The 17,959-nt window shown below is 36.9% G+C and overlaps 1 protein-coding gene across 5 annotated transcripts in view; it reads left to right on the top strand.

Moving 5' to 3' along the window:
- GPHN (gephyrin) overlaps positions 1–17,959 on the top strand; it is a 714,820-nt gene that overhangs the window by 683,345 nt on the left and 13,516 nt on the right. For all 5 annotated transcript variants that reach the window (XM_074236098.1, XM_074236097.1, XM_074236096.1 and 2 more), the window contains 2 exons: positions 6,756–6,829; positions 12,213–12,277. In XM_074236098.1, coding sequence (XP_074092199.1) covers positions 6,756–6,829; positions 12,213–12,277 — 139 coding nt within the window. The remainder of the gene's footprint in view (positions 1–6,755; positions 6,830–12,212; positions 12,278–17,959) is intronic.

Raw genomic sequence — 17,959 nt, 5'->3', positions numbered from 1 at the left:
ATCTTTCAGTCCTAGGGCTAGAATATTTTGCTCAACTTTTTCTGGCTAGATCTTGTCTCTGGTGTCTACAGACTTCTCTCTCTGTCTCCCTTTGCTAGTGTAAGCATGAGAAAATTTGTGACTTTTTCTTGGATTTCCCAGTCAAGATTTATTTGGATACAATTTTCTCTGTCTTGGTGGGAAATGATCATTCTCTATAAGCTTTGGAAAAAAGGAAGGAAAAAACTAAGAGACTATGCAGAATTTGCTGATCCTTTAGCTTTGAGCATACATATCCACTTAGATTTCCAGGGGAGCTCGGTGAAAACTATGAATATAACTCTAGTCATAATGCCATTACATAAGTAATAAGTAATGGGGTAGGAGTCAATGCAGGAATCTTTCTCATATACCACACTGCCTCAAAAATGATATACTAAAGTAGGGTATGTATGTGATCTGATTGCTTTGGGGTTTTACTCAGAGGGGTTTTTTGGAGAGGGATTGTTTGTTTTGGTAAAGAGAAGGATATTTTTCTTGTTGATTGATACTTGGATTGGTGGGAAATGTAAAATATTAGGGCCCTGATCAACTCAGTGGAAGCAGAATTACTACTCTGGGTTATTTTGCGCAGATCTCACACCTTATAAGCAGAAAAGTGCTGTAAAGTGATTTTCTGAACTGCAAAATCACCACCTCATTCCCCGAGCAGATTGAGCAGTCCCTTCTGTATCTGCATTGAGCAGCGGTCTGTCTCTATAAAATGTTCACTCCAGTACCAACAAGCTACATCCAATTTAAATCAGCTGAACATACATACAATACACACACACTCTCTCTCACACACAGTCACACTCTCTCTCACTCTCACTCCTCTCTGACCCTCTCTTTCTCTCTCACACACTCACTCTTTCTCTCTCATTCTCTCACTCTCTCACAGACTTTCTCATTCTCTCTCATTTTCTCACTCTCATTCTCTCACACACTCACTCTCACTCATGCTCTCACTCCCACTCCTCACACACTCTCTCTCATTCTCATTCTCTCTCTCTCTCTCTCTCTCTCTCTCTCTCTCTCTCTCTCTTTCTGTCTCTCTCTCCTCAAGAAGTTTGAGGTTTAGAAGCAAGGTATCAATACAAACTCAAGTACAATACAAGGTAGGAAGTGATCAGGGGCAAAGAAGAGAACAAAGAACTGAAGGAATATTTGAGGAAGAAGCGAAGACCAATGGATTGGGGAAGACCTCACCAGGAAGGCAGAACCTGAATTAAGCTTTTGAGAAAGATAAAGATAGTGAAAGTCAAGGATGAAAAGGAGTACCTTCTGGTCTGGGAAGACAACCAGTGAAGACCACTGAGGCAAGAACTAGAATTACAGTTTGACTGTGGAGCATAGATGAATAAATAGAGCAGTATGAAGAGTGTGTGTCTGTGTGTGTGTGTGTGTGTGTGTGTGTGTGTGTGTGTGGAAAGAGCCAAATGTTGTTTTGTCACAAAGGTAAAGGGAAGCAAGGAAAGAAATAAGCATTTATTAAGTGCCTACTATGGCCATGATTTGCATAAGTGCAAGTACTAAGTACTAAGGTACTTAACTAATATTGTCTCTTTTTATCCCCTCAGCAACTCTGAGAGGCTAGTGCTAATAAGATCCATTTTACAGTTGAGGACATTGTTGCAAACAGACTGAGTGACTTGCCCACAAGTCTGAGCTCAGATTTTAACTGGGTCTTCCTGATTCCAGCATGCTATTCACTATATCACCTAGCTACCTCTAAAAAGGAGCCAGTAAAGGTTTTTGAAAGGAGGGGTGATCTTTTCTTTTTAGATCTTTGATTTAGAAGATTAATTTGGCAACTTTGTGAAATATGGGGAGAGACTGGTGAGCTAAAAGCTAATTAAAAGAATATTGCATTAACAGGTGATATAAATCTGAACAATATGAACTAGATTAATGGCAATGTGAATAGAATATGGTACCAGATGCAAGCAATATTGTAGAATTAGAAACAAAAATTTGGGAACTGATTGATTACAGTTGGTGAAAGGGAAGATAGAGACAAAGAGGAGTTGGAGGTTACAAACCCCTGTGACTAGGAAGATGATGATATTCTCTTTTTTTTTTCTTTTTGATTTTTACAAAGCAATGGAGTTAAGTGACTTGCCCAAGGTCACACAGCTGGATAATAAGTGTCTGAGATCAGATTTGAACTCAGGTACTTTTGATTCCTGGGCCGGTGTTCTATCCATTGTACAACCTAACTGCCCCAAGATGATGATATTCTTAATAATAAAAGAGAAGATTAGAATTTTTCCCAGTAGAATGAAGAGTCTTTGAGGACAGGGATTGTTTCATTTTTTTCTTGGTATATCCAATCCCTAGCAAAGTCCCTTGGCTCTGGTGATTGTTTCAAAAATGTTTTATTGAAAAAGCAGTGAGTTTTGGGTGGGAGATTAGATTAATCCAGTTTGGAAGATGTAGTGTTGAGCTGCTGAGATTACATCTAAGTAGATGTGTGAAACTAAAATTTCATATCCTTGATCTTGCCAACTCCCTGATACCTCCCTAACAGCTAACATTGCTTCCACTCTGGTACAGGCTTTCATCACCTCATGCCTGAATTATTTCCCTCTCCCACTTCTCACATTCTCACATTCACTCTGAGTAAAATGTCTTTCTGTACCCAACTTTGTGCATATATGTGTGTATCCTTTCCTTCTTTGACTAGTTCAGATGAGATTGAGGTTTATGTGATGCCTATTCTACTGTCCTTTTCTCCTCATATATATAGTCTTCTACTGGCATATTACTGACTATAATAGCCTTACCCATGGATCTGCCTGCCTCAAGTCTCTCCTCACTCCAGTTCCCTTCCATTCATCCACCCAAATGATTTTCCTAAAGGACAGGTCCAAGCCCATACTCAGTAAATGCCAGCCATTCCATTCCATAGCACTCCAGTGAGTCTGAGTTTTCATCCATGTGGGAGTGCAGAGTGCTATCCACTGATACCTTCTCTTCCCATAAACATCACAGTGGAGCCACAAAGCCTCTTCCACTTGAATTCTTGGCATATGATAAACACCATTGTATCTGTATTGTAAAACTGTTCATAGATATTTAATTTAACTAGATTATAGAAGATTGGGATCAAATTGAATTCTGTCCAGAAGATAGGCATGGGGAAACAAGATCAAATGCTTCAAGAAGGGGAAAGGAATAAGTATCAATAAAGCATCTACTATGTTTCTGACACTATGCTAAGTGCTTTACAAATATCTCATTTGAAGATCAAACAAAATAGGAACTGAAAAGCGGTTAATAGATTTAGTATTTAAGAGGAGAGATATGTGTTCTTCTATAAAAAAGACAATAAAATTATGAAAACCTCACTAGCTTGTTGTTTTGAAAACAGATGAATTTTTATTAAGCTTATAACATTTTATATTATAGTCAGTTGTGATAAGAAGTAAAACATTCCCTTTCTCAATAAAGCTCTGTGAAGGTATTATTTACAAATCTATAGTACTCTGAATCCAGGCTTTATATTTTTAAAAATATGGTAGCAATTTATGGACAAATACCATAATTACAAATTTCTATTGTAAAGGGAAGGGCAACTAGATGGCACAGTGGATAAGAGCACTGGCTTTGGAGTCAGGAGGACCAGAGTTCAAATACCTCCACTTACTAGCTGTGTGACCTTGGACAAGTCACTTAATCCTGTTTGCCTCACATCCAGGGCCATCTCCATTTGTCTTGATTCATATTTGGTCACTGGATCCAGATGGCTCTGGAAGAGAAAGTGTGGATGGTGACATAGCACAGCACCCCCCCACACTCAAATTTGATTCATGAGCTTGTCATGGCATCACCTGCCTAAAGTCATGGTCTTCTTTGAAAATAAAGGACAAAAAACCATGACAAAGGGGTTTGCATAGTTACTAAGTGAGGTAACAGAGCACTGAACTTGGAGTCAACAAGATATGAATTTGAATCCTGCCTCAAAACACCTAGTAGCTACGTGATCCTGGGGCAGTCATCTTAAGAGTGAGCTTCACTTTCTGCATGTGTAAAATGGAGATTGTAGTCACACCTATTTCAGAGGGTAGTAGTGAGGCTCAAAGTAAAGAACCAATGGAGGGATGGAAATCAATTGAAAAATAACCACTTGAGGGGCTAGGCTGGAGGATCTCCTTTATGCTGAAAGATTCTCCAATAATCTCTGGTTCTGAAATGGTCTGCTATTCTACAGAAGGTGCACAAGCATGAACAAGTCCCTCAGCCAGTCTGAGCAGACTGCTTCTGGTTGAACTGCCTTTGACTGATTGAGCTCCAAGCCTTGATCATCCTTGTGATGGGCCAAATCAGTTGTGTTCTTACTGAATGAATGAATCACCAAGAGAGATTCCAGTCAAGCCCTGCCAAGCTGATTCCTTTTCAGTATGTGGAAGAGGATTCAGTTAACCTCCACTACTGCATATGTGTTAAATGCTTTGAAAACCTCAAGGTGTTATGTAAATATCTGCCACAATTTTTAGAAATAAGGACTAGATTTTTTATTTTGATTTCAATGCCATAAATAATTCCAAGTAAAGAAACTCCTTCTGCCAAAGCAGGTTGGCATTTTTGACATCAGGGAGGGGATGCCATGACAAGCATATGAATTAGATTTGAGGGAGGGAGGTTGTGCTAAGTCACCAGACTCACATTCTACTCCAGAGTCATCTGGGTGCAGTGGCCAGATATGGCCACTAGAGATGACCCTGGATGCGAGGCAATGAGAGTTAAGTGACTTGCCCAAGGTCTCACAGCTAGTAAATGTCAAGTGTCTGAGGAGGGATTCTAACTCTGGGCCTCCTGACTCCAAAGGCCAGTGCTCTATCCTTTCTGCCATCCAGTTGCCCTTCCTTTTACAATAGAAATGGGGACACTAAACCATACATAAGGATTTTTCAGGGTTCCTATTGAATTACCATTATCTATGTTTTATTACATTTTAAACTGGTTCTGACAGTCCTGGAGTGTTGTAGATCGCAATCTTGAAGGTGCATGCTTGACATCTCTGACCTAGAGTATTAGATGATAGGATTTTTCCCAGGATCCCATAACCAGTTTGTATTAGATTGTATTGTCTTGCTCTCTCCACTAAGCCATGAAACCATAAGAAGGAAGAGGAAGAGGAGGAGAAGGATGGATGATAATGATGAAAAAGATGATGATGACAAACCATTTTCTTGCTTTTTCAATTTAGTTAAAATATATCAAAACTCCTAAATGAATAGCAACACATACAATTTTCTTTTTGCATCTATTTGCATAATAAAGAAGCAGAATTCACTACTGGTATTTAACATGCAAGAACTGAGCATAAAAATTGGTACTATGGAAGTTTGTGAAATAATTAGAATGGAAAGAGCACTAAAATATGGAGATGGGGATTTAGTTCAAATCTGGCCCTGCTATTTATTTCCTGTGAGACTTTGGGCAAATTACTTTCTCTGGACCTCATTTCCTTAAGTATAAAATGATATCTCCTAGCTCTAAATAATCCTATGGATAATGCCTATGACTTAGAGGACATCCTGATCTGGTTTTACCCACTTCTTTCGTGAACTGTCTTGTTTCTACAAGATAGCCACCCTCAAAGAGCATGTCCCTTTCACTCTGACAGTTTAGTTATTAGACAACACTGATCTTCCCAGTTTGGAAAGACTAGCTCTAGGGCCTGTACTGTTTCCCTGTTCTTGTTTTAATAATTTAAGTTGTCAGATCCCTTTCTCTCAGAGGATTAAAAATATAAGCTTCTGGAGTTGCTTTTCTTGAAAACATTAATTAAGATATTGAAACTTAAAAGTTTAAATCATCTGGTCACCCTGGACATATAGTATTTTGTCTAGGCATATTAATATCTATTTTAAAAATGCTTTAACTCAACCACTATTAGCCATGAGAAAAAAACCCTAAAATCTGAAAGAGTTTAGAAAGAAATTTCTTTGATCATTTGATAGAAGAGAAAAGCTGAAAAGAGGCTCCCTCATCCAGGTTCTTTAAAGTTTATAGAGGAGTTCGGAAGAATACCAACACATAAACCACATGTAACACTTAAGCTATTCTATAGAGAAGGAAGTTCCCAGGCAAGATCCATCGAGATGCTTATCAGTAAACATAAACATTCAGATTTGGGGGACACAGAATGCAAACATCAGGTGGACCAAGGATCTGGGTATGATTCAAGCATTTCCTGTAGCCTCCTGGCTTCCCCAGGAATATCAGAGGTCAACTTGACCTCTAAAATAAGTTTTGGGGTTAGACAATTCTAGCTACATAAAGCTAGGCTCAAACAATATTAATAAATAAGGTTTTTCTGAACAATAACTAATAAACTATTTCCCTGCAACATCAATTCTAAAAGATCTAGAATTCATAAAGCAAAGCTATTTTTCCCATTTGGTTAAATAGTTTATACTTAGCAATCTAAACTTCATGCTATATCTCATTTAGGATGCTCTCAAACCACATACTACATCCTTATCTTATAGCTGTGTTTAGGCACTAGAGATGAAGTACAGTAGGAGATACATTTGTGATATCTATCCAGTTATAAGTTTTTTTGGATACTTATGTTACCAAGGAAATAAATCTTATAGGAAAAAATAAAGAAGATAGCCTCACTAAATTATAGCCTTTGTAAGCAAGATAACTGCAATACCATTCATTCTTTTCTTTTTTTATTTTAATAAAACTTGAAATTATAGCTATTTTTTTCGTATTTGCAGGACTATCTCAAGCAGGTGCTGGACATTGATCTTCATGCACAGATCCATTTCGGCAGGGTTTTTATGAAACCAGGGTATGACATTTTTCTTGTGTCAAAAATAATATATATATATATATATATATATATATATATATATATGATTTTTTGACTTACACTTTGCTGGAGAATTTTTATTGAAAACTATTATTTATTACACTTTAATATTATGTTACTCCTTCTAAGATATTCACCGAATATTTAACACAAGAATAATTTGCTACTAAAATGAGAATTAATGTGCAAATAACACCTAGCAAGTTTTCTTCCTCGGAGCTTTAGGATAACAGGAGTTTTACCTGAGGTTCACTGAAACTTATAGAGCACTGAGAGAACATATCCTCCTTCAGCAGCAGAAAAACAACAGGGTTTAATTCTTAGTTAGCAAGAGTAATTAGTTAAATTAAGATGCTACTATATTTCCACTGCCCACCACCCATAGTAGCTGCTTTTCCATTGGTGTTCTGGGATCTCTCTTTCCTCTGTAGGGACCCTGAGTCCCCATAACTCTCTCTCTCCAACTGAGTAACTGAATTGGTCTCAAAATTTGATTTGAAAAGCATTTACAGAGGAACATTTTGTAACTTAATCTTGAAAATTGATATGTATGTATATATGCCTCTAAACTTTCTTATGAATGACCACTAATTTGTTAATAGCAATATTAGTAAAACAAAGAGACTAGAATACTTTTCATAGAGCCTCCAGGTTATTCTAACTTCACACTACCTCACATCTCCATTACTATAGTAGTTGGTGGATTTGTTTTCAACAGTCAGTTCTGTGGAAGAATTTTTTCTCCTCTTACAATTTCCATACCTATTTTCCTCTCCATTTTTGTCCCTCTTTCCTTATCTTTTCATGCTTCCCAAGGAAAGAATAAAGTTTGTAAGTCATATTTTATATAAATATTCAAAACTTCATCTTTTTCCCATAAACAACCAATCCTATATGACTTTTTGTAACCCCATTTGGGATTTTCTTGGCAAAAATACTAGAGTAGTTTGCTGTTTCCTTCTGTTGCTCATTTAAAGATGGGAAAACTGAGTCAAACAGGATTAAATGACTTGTCCAGAAATCCCAAATTTGAACTCAGGTCTTCCTGACTCCAGGGTCTGAGCTCTATCCACTGTGCTACCTCACTGCCTCCAAAATAACCACTTTAGAGAAGGGCTAATGGGAAAATTACAGCTTGAGGGCCTACTACACCAATGGCAAATCCCCAAGAAATATCTTACATCTGAATTATTGGAACAAGCAGGTGAAAGAACATGTCTCCAAATCTCAGTAGTCACTTTCCCCACCCCCAATATCTGATGTCCGTCCTATTCAAGAATTCACAGGCTATGGGTTATTTTAACCCTAGTCCATATACTTCTATGCAATGCTATGTATTTCAGTTAAAGGAACATAACATGGCTGTTACCTTGGGGAAATTCTTGAAAGTGTGAAAATAAAGTAGGGAGGGAACTGAAAGGTGTTAATATTCTCTTATGTGAATAAATATATTGATAAGTATTAAGATATTTTCCAGTTGCAATTAAGGCTAAGTTGAGGGGAGAAGTACTAATCCTGGTGACTTCCTCCTCCTTACAGTGATCATGGTACAAAAAAAATTGATATTTTTACACTTAATACATTTGCCCTTTTTCTCATCATTTACTAATGTAAATTTGCCAATCAACCATAAACCTTAGATTCCTATCTCCTTTCTCCCCCTGGATTTTCTGTGTTTCTATATACTTCTAAGCATCTGTGGAAAGAAATGCAAGATTAGGACAAATCCATTCACTAAAAATCTTCAGTTTCAAGAATACAGCAGGCTTAATAGACTGAATAGAATGTTAGACATTTGACTGACCATAATTAAAACATTTACTATTGAAGCTATTAAATTGTTCAAGGTTGTTTTTTTTAACCTAGAAAATAAATTATATAAAAAGAGCTATAACTAAGATTAATATGGTTGAGGAAAATACTATAAATCGAAAACTGCCCCTGGAACAAGTGGTATGGAAATAGCTTCAGTTGAGAAGTGGATAGCTCATCCTACCCCACCATCTGATAGCTTTCTACTTGAATTTCTTGCTAACTAGCTACTAAACTCTGTTGTTTCTACCTTACTCTAAATTTAGCACCCTGGTAAAAAACTCTGGTTGCCTCAACCTGAATATATCTCTGATACAGGGTAGCATGGTACAGAGCTCTGGGTAGTCAGTTGGTCAGAGAACCTCAGTTCATATTCTGACTCTATTACTTACTACCTGTGTACTGTTGTAGGACAGCTGGGTGACACAGTGGATAGAATGGCAGACCCTAGAATCAGGAAGGTTTACCTTGCTAAATTCAAGTCTGACTTCAGATGGTCAAGTCACTTACCCCTGTTTGCCTCAGTTTCTTCATCTGTGAATCTAGAGAAAGAAATGGCAAAACACTCTAGTAAGTTTGCCAAGAAAACCTCAAATAGGATCACAAAGAGTTGGGCACAGGAGCAACAAAATCTTGAAAAAGTCTCTTAGTATGTTTGCTCTTCTGTTTATAGGTCAGAACTAGATTCTAGAACCAAGATTCCCTCCACTTTTAAATTTAAGCCCCTATAAACCTTCTGATGATGTAGGGGTAGTGTGAGGAATTCAACATTCTTTTTCTCGTTGTAATAATAATAATAACTTAGTTAGATGATACTTTGAAGATTCCAAAGTTATTTATAAACAGTTATTTCATTTGATCCTCAAAACAATCCTATGTTAGTAGAGCAAGTATTATCATCATTTTGCGGATGATGAAATTTAGTTACTTGCTAGGAGTATCACATAGATAGTTTAGAGCAAAGCCCATACTCAGAACCAAATCAGTCTTCTGACTCTTAAGTTCAGAACTTTTGTTAATAATGCATGTTTTAGTTACAAAACAACTATCCCTGCATTCTTATTAGGCTGCTCAGGCATGGAAGTGAAGTTTCTCCTCTATGACTGAGATTTTATTATTATTGTTGTTAGAAATGTGAGATTGGTATTAGGCTCTCTCCAAAGTTCCCTCCAGAGATATCAAGATTTGCTTTTTTTTTGTCAAATTATGAATCTAAAATTTCCAAATAGTCAAGGAAGAATGCTAGCTGAGTTGACTAATAATGGATCTTTGAGAGCAAAGTTCCTTTTGCCTTGACATGTCACTCAGATCATTCATAGAATGATAGTAGTTTTAAGAGACCTTATCCAACTCCTTCATTTAGTGAGGAAATTGAAACTAAATGATTTTTCCGGGGAAAGCTTGCTCAGATGCCATTAAGTGGAACTTTGTGTCCCAAGTCCAGTGCCTTATCTGTCATACCACATTGCCTCTCATTCCTAGTGAGAAGAATATTTGTTTTAGATAGATTTTTTTTCTCTAGGTACTGCCAGTTGAATTAATTTTACAAAGGACACTTAAAGTGATTTTTTCAATGTACTTCTTGTTATACACAAAAATGAATTGATATGTTCTCTTAGTTCTATAAAGTATGCAAACATCTCCTGCCCTTACTCCTAGAGGAGAATTAATTGGTCCAATATCTATGATTAAAAATTCTCCTAACCTTTCTGCTATTTAATTTAAGTATTTCTCTCTCTTCATTCTTTGTTATTCATTTTTTTGTGAATTTCTGGGCTATATCAGTCTTTAATGGTTGTTCTTCTTCCCTGGAGTCATAATACCCAGTTTGTGACTTCAGACATTTGTATGCATGCCTAATCTGACAATATGAAATTGTTTCCCAGAGATAAACAGAAAATAATTGCTATTTAGCCACAGCATTTTTAAGATAAGACACTTATGCTTATAATCATTCACATTATAAACTTTATTTGATAATGACATTTTTATGGTAATAGAATTTTGTTAAAATGAATTGGTTGTAGTCACATTTTTAGCCTTTTAAATTCATAAATGACATAAAAGCTTTCTCTCCAAAGTGAATTAGCAAGTGAGAAGAAACAATCCCTTTGTCTGTAGGAAAGAAGAGAAAGAAGCTTTTGACCCAAACCAGCTCCATCTGGTTTCTGGATCTATGTGGGTGGTGTTTTGTTTTGGTGATTGGCTTGGGAATTTAGGTGCCCCCTTTAAAGACTTTGGAATGTAGAGAGAAGTAAAAAAGAATTTAAGGACTGTTGCTATTATATAGCAGTACCAAAAGAAGCATTAAAAGCAAAAAAATTCTTTCCACCCACCACCGGTGGATGTAATGTAATGTAGACAGAAGTCTCTGTTCTCAGGCCTTCTATGCAGGATTATTTTTGAACAGAATTCTTTATGCTATCCACTCTTCTTAATGTACCTGCCCTAACAAGTTTGGATATCTCTTTCTCATGGCCATAGCAGATGAGAAACATAGCAGATTGCCAGACTTCAAGAGGAGAGGTAGCATAGCCATAACATGAGGCAATCCTCCAGATTCAAAAAGCAGAGGATCCTACACACATCTACAAGGGAATCACAGCAGTGACCCCTGATGACCTTTCAATATTATTTCAGAGTAGAATAACTGATGTTTAATCAGTATTCTGTGAGTAAGGACAAGATATCTTATAAAACTCACAGTTATGTAGTGCTTTATAGGGATTTCATTTCCACACACCAAAGACCTATTTATTCAGACCTATTTATCCAAGCATTGTATTAAGTCAGTAAATATTATAGAACCCACCATGTTTTTCAGGGAGCATTCCTTAAAGGTAGAGAGTGCAGTCCTCAATTTCAAGATGAGGAAATGGGGGGGCTCAAGTTGATGATAAAGTGACTCACCCTAACAAAAGACTCATACAACTTTCAGTAGGTGTCACATGGGCAATAAATATTTATCAGAGCTCAAATCCCAACACAAATCCATTTCCTTTTCTGCTGTATTATACTTCCTCTTAGTATATGATACCAGTTTTGGAAATATTTCTACTTATGGTTAAAGCAAAAAAACATGGCAAGAGTTTATACAGTAAACCCTTCTGATTAGCTTAAGTTCTACTATAATGAAATTTGTGCTTTTGTACAAATCAAGAGATCAACCAATAGAAAGAGCTCTCCTAGCACTGAGAGTAAAGAATCGAGTAATCAGAAAGCTAAATTGAGCTTTGGAATTTATGGTTACACATTTATTTGTACTAAATACAAATATTTGTACTAGCTACAAAAAAGGAAAATGACATACTATAAAAAAAGGGAGGAGAGGATGAACACTTGAGAAAGATATTAGAAACAAATCTCCTTAAATTCTTATTAAATACTTCCTTAAATGTTCAAGGGGTCAAAAAAAGATCAAATAAAATAAAATATTTCATAACATAAGTGATCATTTAAATATTATACTGACATAGTAGGAGTACCTCTGTATTTGATTCAATTGTGTATTTTATATCTAGTACATAAAAACAACTTAACTTCTCTCTAGCCTGCCAACAACATTTGCAACTTTGGACATTGACGGCATAAGAAAAATAATCTTTGCACTACCAGGTAAGACAAACATAATTTCTGTGGCATACTCTGAAAAAGGGTTTCCTACTAAATCTGTTGAGTTCCATATCTGAGATACTACCTCTTTCTGGCCACCTACATTTTGGATCTTTAGAGAGCTAGCAGCTTCCCCTTTACTTTTTTTGCCCAAACAAGTCTATCTATATTCATGGAGGAGGAGGAGGGGTATTTTGTTTACTTGTAAACAAGAATATTTTATTAATGTAAAAAAAATTTGTACAAAATGAGAATAAAAAATAAATTTAAAAAAATTTAAAAAATGATTGGTTAAAAACTACCGTTGCATATGGATGGAAAAACAAGTAAATAAAATATTTAAGAAAAAGCAAAAAAAAAAAGAGAGAGCTAGCAGCTGATGATCCTCAGATCAGATGACCTCTGAGATTCTTTCTGGTACTGAAATGCTGTGATTCTATAATAATGTTAAGTCCACTTGTACAACTCCTCAGAGTGGGATCCCTATATTCCTTGGAGGAAGTCCAAAACTACTTCTAGCCTTCAAAAACTGAAATCTTAGCAGTTTTTGCCAGGTTTATAAATACACTGATAATTCATTTGCTCTTTGCCAGACTCATTATAGCAAATCTCAAACAGGATTTTCTCAGAAGCCACAAAACCAGTACCAGTCAAGGTAATACTGTTTAGACACCTGTGGTGTCTAGGCCTCATTTCCAAACATAGAAAAAACTTCATAGGATCATACATGTAGAGTTGAAAGGGACAGACAAATCCAGAGGATTTCTGGTCCAATTTCTTTCTATTTATAGATGAGAAAACTGAAACCCAGAAAGTAATTTAATGAAAGTTATATACATCATAAAGCATCAGAAAGGGCACTCATATCCAGGTTTTCTTTCCACTGTTATATTGCTGCCTCCTTAACACAGTCTTTCCAAAAATAATAAATCAGATTCAGTTCATTGAGATCTGACATTTACAATTCATTAGGATTTGGGGTGGCTATTTTTAATTATAAAATAAATTTAATAATTAATATAATAAAATAATAAAAGTAAAGATAAGGAATATGTGATATATATAGAATAAAATTAACATACTCTAAAACTTCTAAATCTGATGCTTTCAAAAAATGACACAAACCTTATCATTAAGGACTTAAAGCAGTGTACAAGGGAATTAGCTGTCAGAAAGTTTGTTTCTGAGGTGAAATAGTGAAAATGGGATGGAGATGGGCTTTCCACCTCCTCCAGATGTTATTATTTTTCTATTCTTATTATTACAAAATTGTGTTCCATAAAGAAATGATTTCCTGTCACTTCTTACCTTGCTTTAGACTATAACACAGTTGCTATAGTCATTCCTTTATTTATTCAACATTTTTAAACACCCATTATTTGAAAGATGAACAGTATGACATACAGTCAGTCAAGTAGCATTTATTAAGTTCCTCCTATATGCTTATCAGTGCAACTACAAAGAAAAGCATAAAACAAGCCCTGCTCTCAAGAACTCCCAATCTAATGAAGAGCAATTAGAAGGAGGCAGAATAACCTGGGGCTGAGCTCAGAGGGATGGCACCCTTAGGTAACTCTCTGAGACTGTGCATTGCTTTAGTAGTAAGTGTTTTCTGCTGCAGGTGACCTTAGAGCTTATCTAGTCTGGCCCCTTCATTTTAGGTGTGTTCAGGTAAGCATCAGAGGTAGAATTTGAACCTGGAACTTCTTACATCACATTTAGGAAAGCAAGTCTGATTCCCCCTTCCCTCCAGAAAATTACAAAGCATTACACCAGGCTCTCTTCAAAGCTACATGATTCTTGCCTTCGAATCCTTGACTACAGTCTAGTACAAGATAGACTACTTTCTTACCATTATTTACTGCCTAGGAGAGGTACAAAGTGTGATGGAAATTCAAAGGAGGAGAAAGTCTAGCTCTTGCTTCTAACCCACAGCTTCATACTGACTTGTTTGTTAATCTGTCTTTGTATACTAGAAATCACAGGGGAGTGGAAAGGGAGCAATTTTTCCAGGAGAGGGCAGTCAGAATAAGAAGATGAAAAAGAGCTTCTGTCACATTCATGGGGGCAAGGCAGCCCAGGCTCTTTCCATCCTATTCCATCAGCCTTGGGGTACTCCTGACCTCAGAAGCCTGGTTCCATCATCCAGGAGCTCCAACAATCCAAAGCAAGGCCCCGGCACTGTGATGGCCAATGCAGAGCCTGCCCTCCAGGAGTTTACAGTCTAGCTAAGGGAAACACACATGCATAGCAAACCACAGATAAAGCAGAAACTAGGTGATCTAAGAGGGGAGGCATTGGCACTAGGGGAATTCATGATGAAGGTGACACTTAAACTGAGCTTTGGGGATGGAACTAGGGATTCTGAGGAGTTGAGGAGGGGAATGTTTCCTAAGCTCTAAAGCAGAAGATTATGAGGAAAAGAAAGAAGACTAGTTTTGTCTGAATAGTAGCATACTATGATGGACTTATCAGGTGGGAAAGGAAGGTGGGATCCAAGTTGTGAAGAGTTTTCAGTGTCAAACAGAAGGGTTCATATGTGATTCCAAAGAACACAGTCAAGGTCAGATTTGTGCTTTCTGGAGGCCTGCAGTAAGGTGGTAGTTATGTAAGTGGAGGGAAGGGGTCAAAGGAGAGAGGAGTGGTGGAAGGAGAAAACAAGATGTGACAGCTGGCTTAATGTGTGGAAGGAGTGGGGGTTTGGAATTGAGAATGACTCCAAGGATGTGAACCTGGGGGACTAAAAGAATAATGGTGCCATGAGCAAAAAGGGAGAAGTTCACCAGAGGGGCGGGATAAATGATCCACTGAGGCAGCTAAGCCTCCACTACATTCTGTCACTTTTTTCTACCTTTCTAAAAGATGTGATCCCAATGCAACTTCTTGTTGAGGACTTGGTCTTGAGGACTCAAAACTCTCTCCAAAATGTTTTCTGAGTTCCATATGCCCATTGTAGAATACCTCACAGATAGTACATTTAGCATTTATAATTGATGTACAGTCACCTAGGTGATCATATGACCAAAGACACATTAGAGTAAGGGGGCTACTGATAGGGAATTAGAAATTGTCTCCCCCAAAATACACAGCAATATACTTTCAAACTGTTATTACAGCTTGGAATGGTCTCTGCTCATCCCTAATGAACCAAAAGAGGGCAGCAGCAGCTCACATCTCAAATTATAAAGACAGCAAGGATACTTACTATTGTCCAAAGCTAACTAGCATTTCCAGTTTTGTGACGTAAAAGTTATATCTATTTTTCTTACTGCTAACTGAGGCTTTACCAGTATTTATGATTTAGAAACAATTCATTTTAAACACTTAAATGGGAATATAATCTCTGTTGAATTAAGGATTTCTGGCCTTTTCCAGAAAAGTTTCCCTCTTATATTTTGAGGTAAATGGAAGTATAACTACCTGATATAGCCATGGGATTTTATTGAAATATTCTACCTCCTTTTCATCTTCATCCCCTTCTCTTTACTCATACCACATCATTCTCAGACTCTTATCACCTCTTGCTGGGACAGATATAATAAACTCCTAATTGACCTCTCCTCCCCAAATCATCAAAATCATTCTTCACATGCCAAATTGATAATCCAAAAGCACAGTTCTGAACATATTACTCTCTTGCTCATGAAGTTTCATTGACTCCTCACTACCTTCAGGATAAAATGCAAGATTTTTGGTAGGTATTTAAAGCCCTTCACAACCTGAATCCAGTCTGTCTTTCCAGGCTGACTATACCACTCTTCCTAGTCCAATTGTTCCTTCATGTAATAATTCATCTGTCCTCCATTATGGATCACCTTTCCTCTTCACCTTAACCACAAGGACCTTCTAGAACCTTCCAGTGCTCAACTCAAGTAGTAAAAAAGACAAAGTTGGATGGGGGAAAAAAAGAATATCAGTTCAATTTGGGATTTATTAACTCTTCTGTCTCCACTCCTCCCCTCTTTAATCCATTCTTCACACTTTTTTTTATTTTTTTAGGTTTTTTGCAAGGCAAATGGAGTTAAGTGGCTTTCCCAAGGCCACACAGCTAGGTAATTATTAAGTGTCTGAGGTCAGATTTGAACTCAGGTACTCCTGACTTCAGGACTGGTGCTCTATCCACTGCACCACCTAGCTGCCCCAATCCTTCATACATTTGACAGAATAATCTTCCTAATGCCCAAGTTTTCTCAACCACACCCCCCCCCCCCCCGCCTCAGTGCTTTATAGATATCTAAAAGATAAAGTCTAAGATCCTTAGTCTATCATTTTAGGCTTTCCACAATTTATCTTCATCCAGCCCTTCTATCACTTTTCATATACACTCTAAATTCCAACCAAACTGAGCTATTAGCTATTTCTTAATCTTGACCGCCTATCTCATACTTCTATCCATCCATGTGAGATGTACTCCATGTGTGGTATAATGTACCTTCTTCATCTCTGTTAAAATCCTCTTCAAGGGGAAGCTAAGTGGCAGAGTGGATTAAAGCACCAGCCCTGGAGTCAGGAGTACCTGGGTTCAAATCTGGCCTGAGGCATTTAATAATTACCTAGCTGTGTGGCCTTGGGCAAGCCACTTAACCCCATTTGCCTTGCAAAAAAAAAAAACCTAAAAAAATCCTTTTCAAGGCTCTGCTAACATTTCAATGATTTCCAATCTCTTCCCACCCTTACTCCAGCCAAAAAAGGTTCTCTCTCCCTCCTCAAATTTTTGCAAAGCACTCTCCTTTGCTTTCATCACATTCTATATTGTATTATACTTCTCATATCCTACCAATATACTATAGACTCTTTGGGCCAGGGTCTGGGTTGTTTTCCATTTAAATGTTTGTTGAATTGAGTCTTAGGTATGGGCAGTTGAGTGGGGAGTTGAGAAAGAGCTAAAAAATAACTGAAATCTTATTCCCACCATTCATAGCTGGGTGTGTTAAAGTATGGGAAATTAACAGAATTATAGAATCAAACCATTTCTGAGCTTGAAGGAATGTTAGGAATTATCCTATCTAATCTCATTTTTAGTTATGGAAACTGAGGCATGGAGAGGTAAAGTAATTTGACCAAAGTCACATAGCTAGTTAGTTACTAGAATGCCATTCTTTACTTCTCAGTCTAGTTTTCCTTCTATTATTACCATATTGCCTTTCTTTTGAGAAGAAATCCTTCTTATATTTTCTTTCCTCAATTCCTTTTTTCAAATTTTAAATGAATCAATTTATTTATCATCAGATGTTTCATACTTTAAATTATTTGATAGTATTATAATAGGCTGCCTAAAAGAGAAATGTGATCAAGGAAATATGTAGTTAGAAAAGGAAGTTGACTAGTCATGTGCTTAAAAGTAAGAGACAAAAGAAAGATACATTGAATCCATGACTGGTACCTACAAAACGTATAAAGACTTAAAGGACCTGAGTTCAAATCCAGACTCAGAAATTTAATAATTGGCTTGCTGTGTGACCTTGGGCAAGATACTTAATACCATTGCCTTAAATAAATAAAAAAAAAATTTTTAAAGACTTAAAGGAAAACCAAAGGATCCAGTATACTGGAGTAGATCTACCATGAACCAGAACTATCCATAATTGAAAAGGCAGAAGATGATGCAGTCTGCACCAGTGGAAGGAATACCTACCTAAGGGAGGTCATATATGACATCAAAGTATTAAAGAAGTTCTATAAGCA

Source organism: Macrotis lagotis, chromosome 4 (assembly GCF_037893015.1).
Source record: "Macrotis lagotis isolate mMagLag1 chromosome 4, bilby.v1.9.chrom.fasta, whole genome shotgun sequence".
Taxonomy (NCBI): Eukaryota; Metazoa; Chordata; class Mammalia; order Peramelemorphia; family Peramelidae; genus Macrotis; species Macrotis lagotis.
The sequence above is the reverse complement of the archived record's forward strand: the minus strand, read 5'-3'. Positions and strand labels throughout refer to the sequence as shown.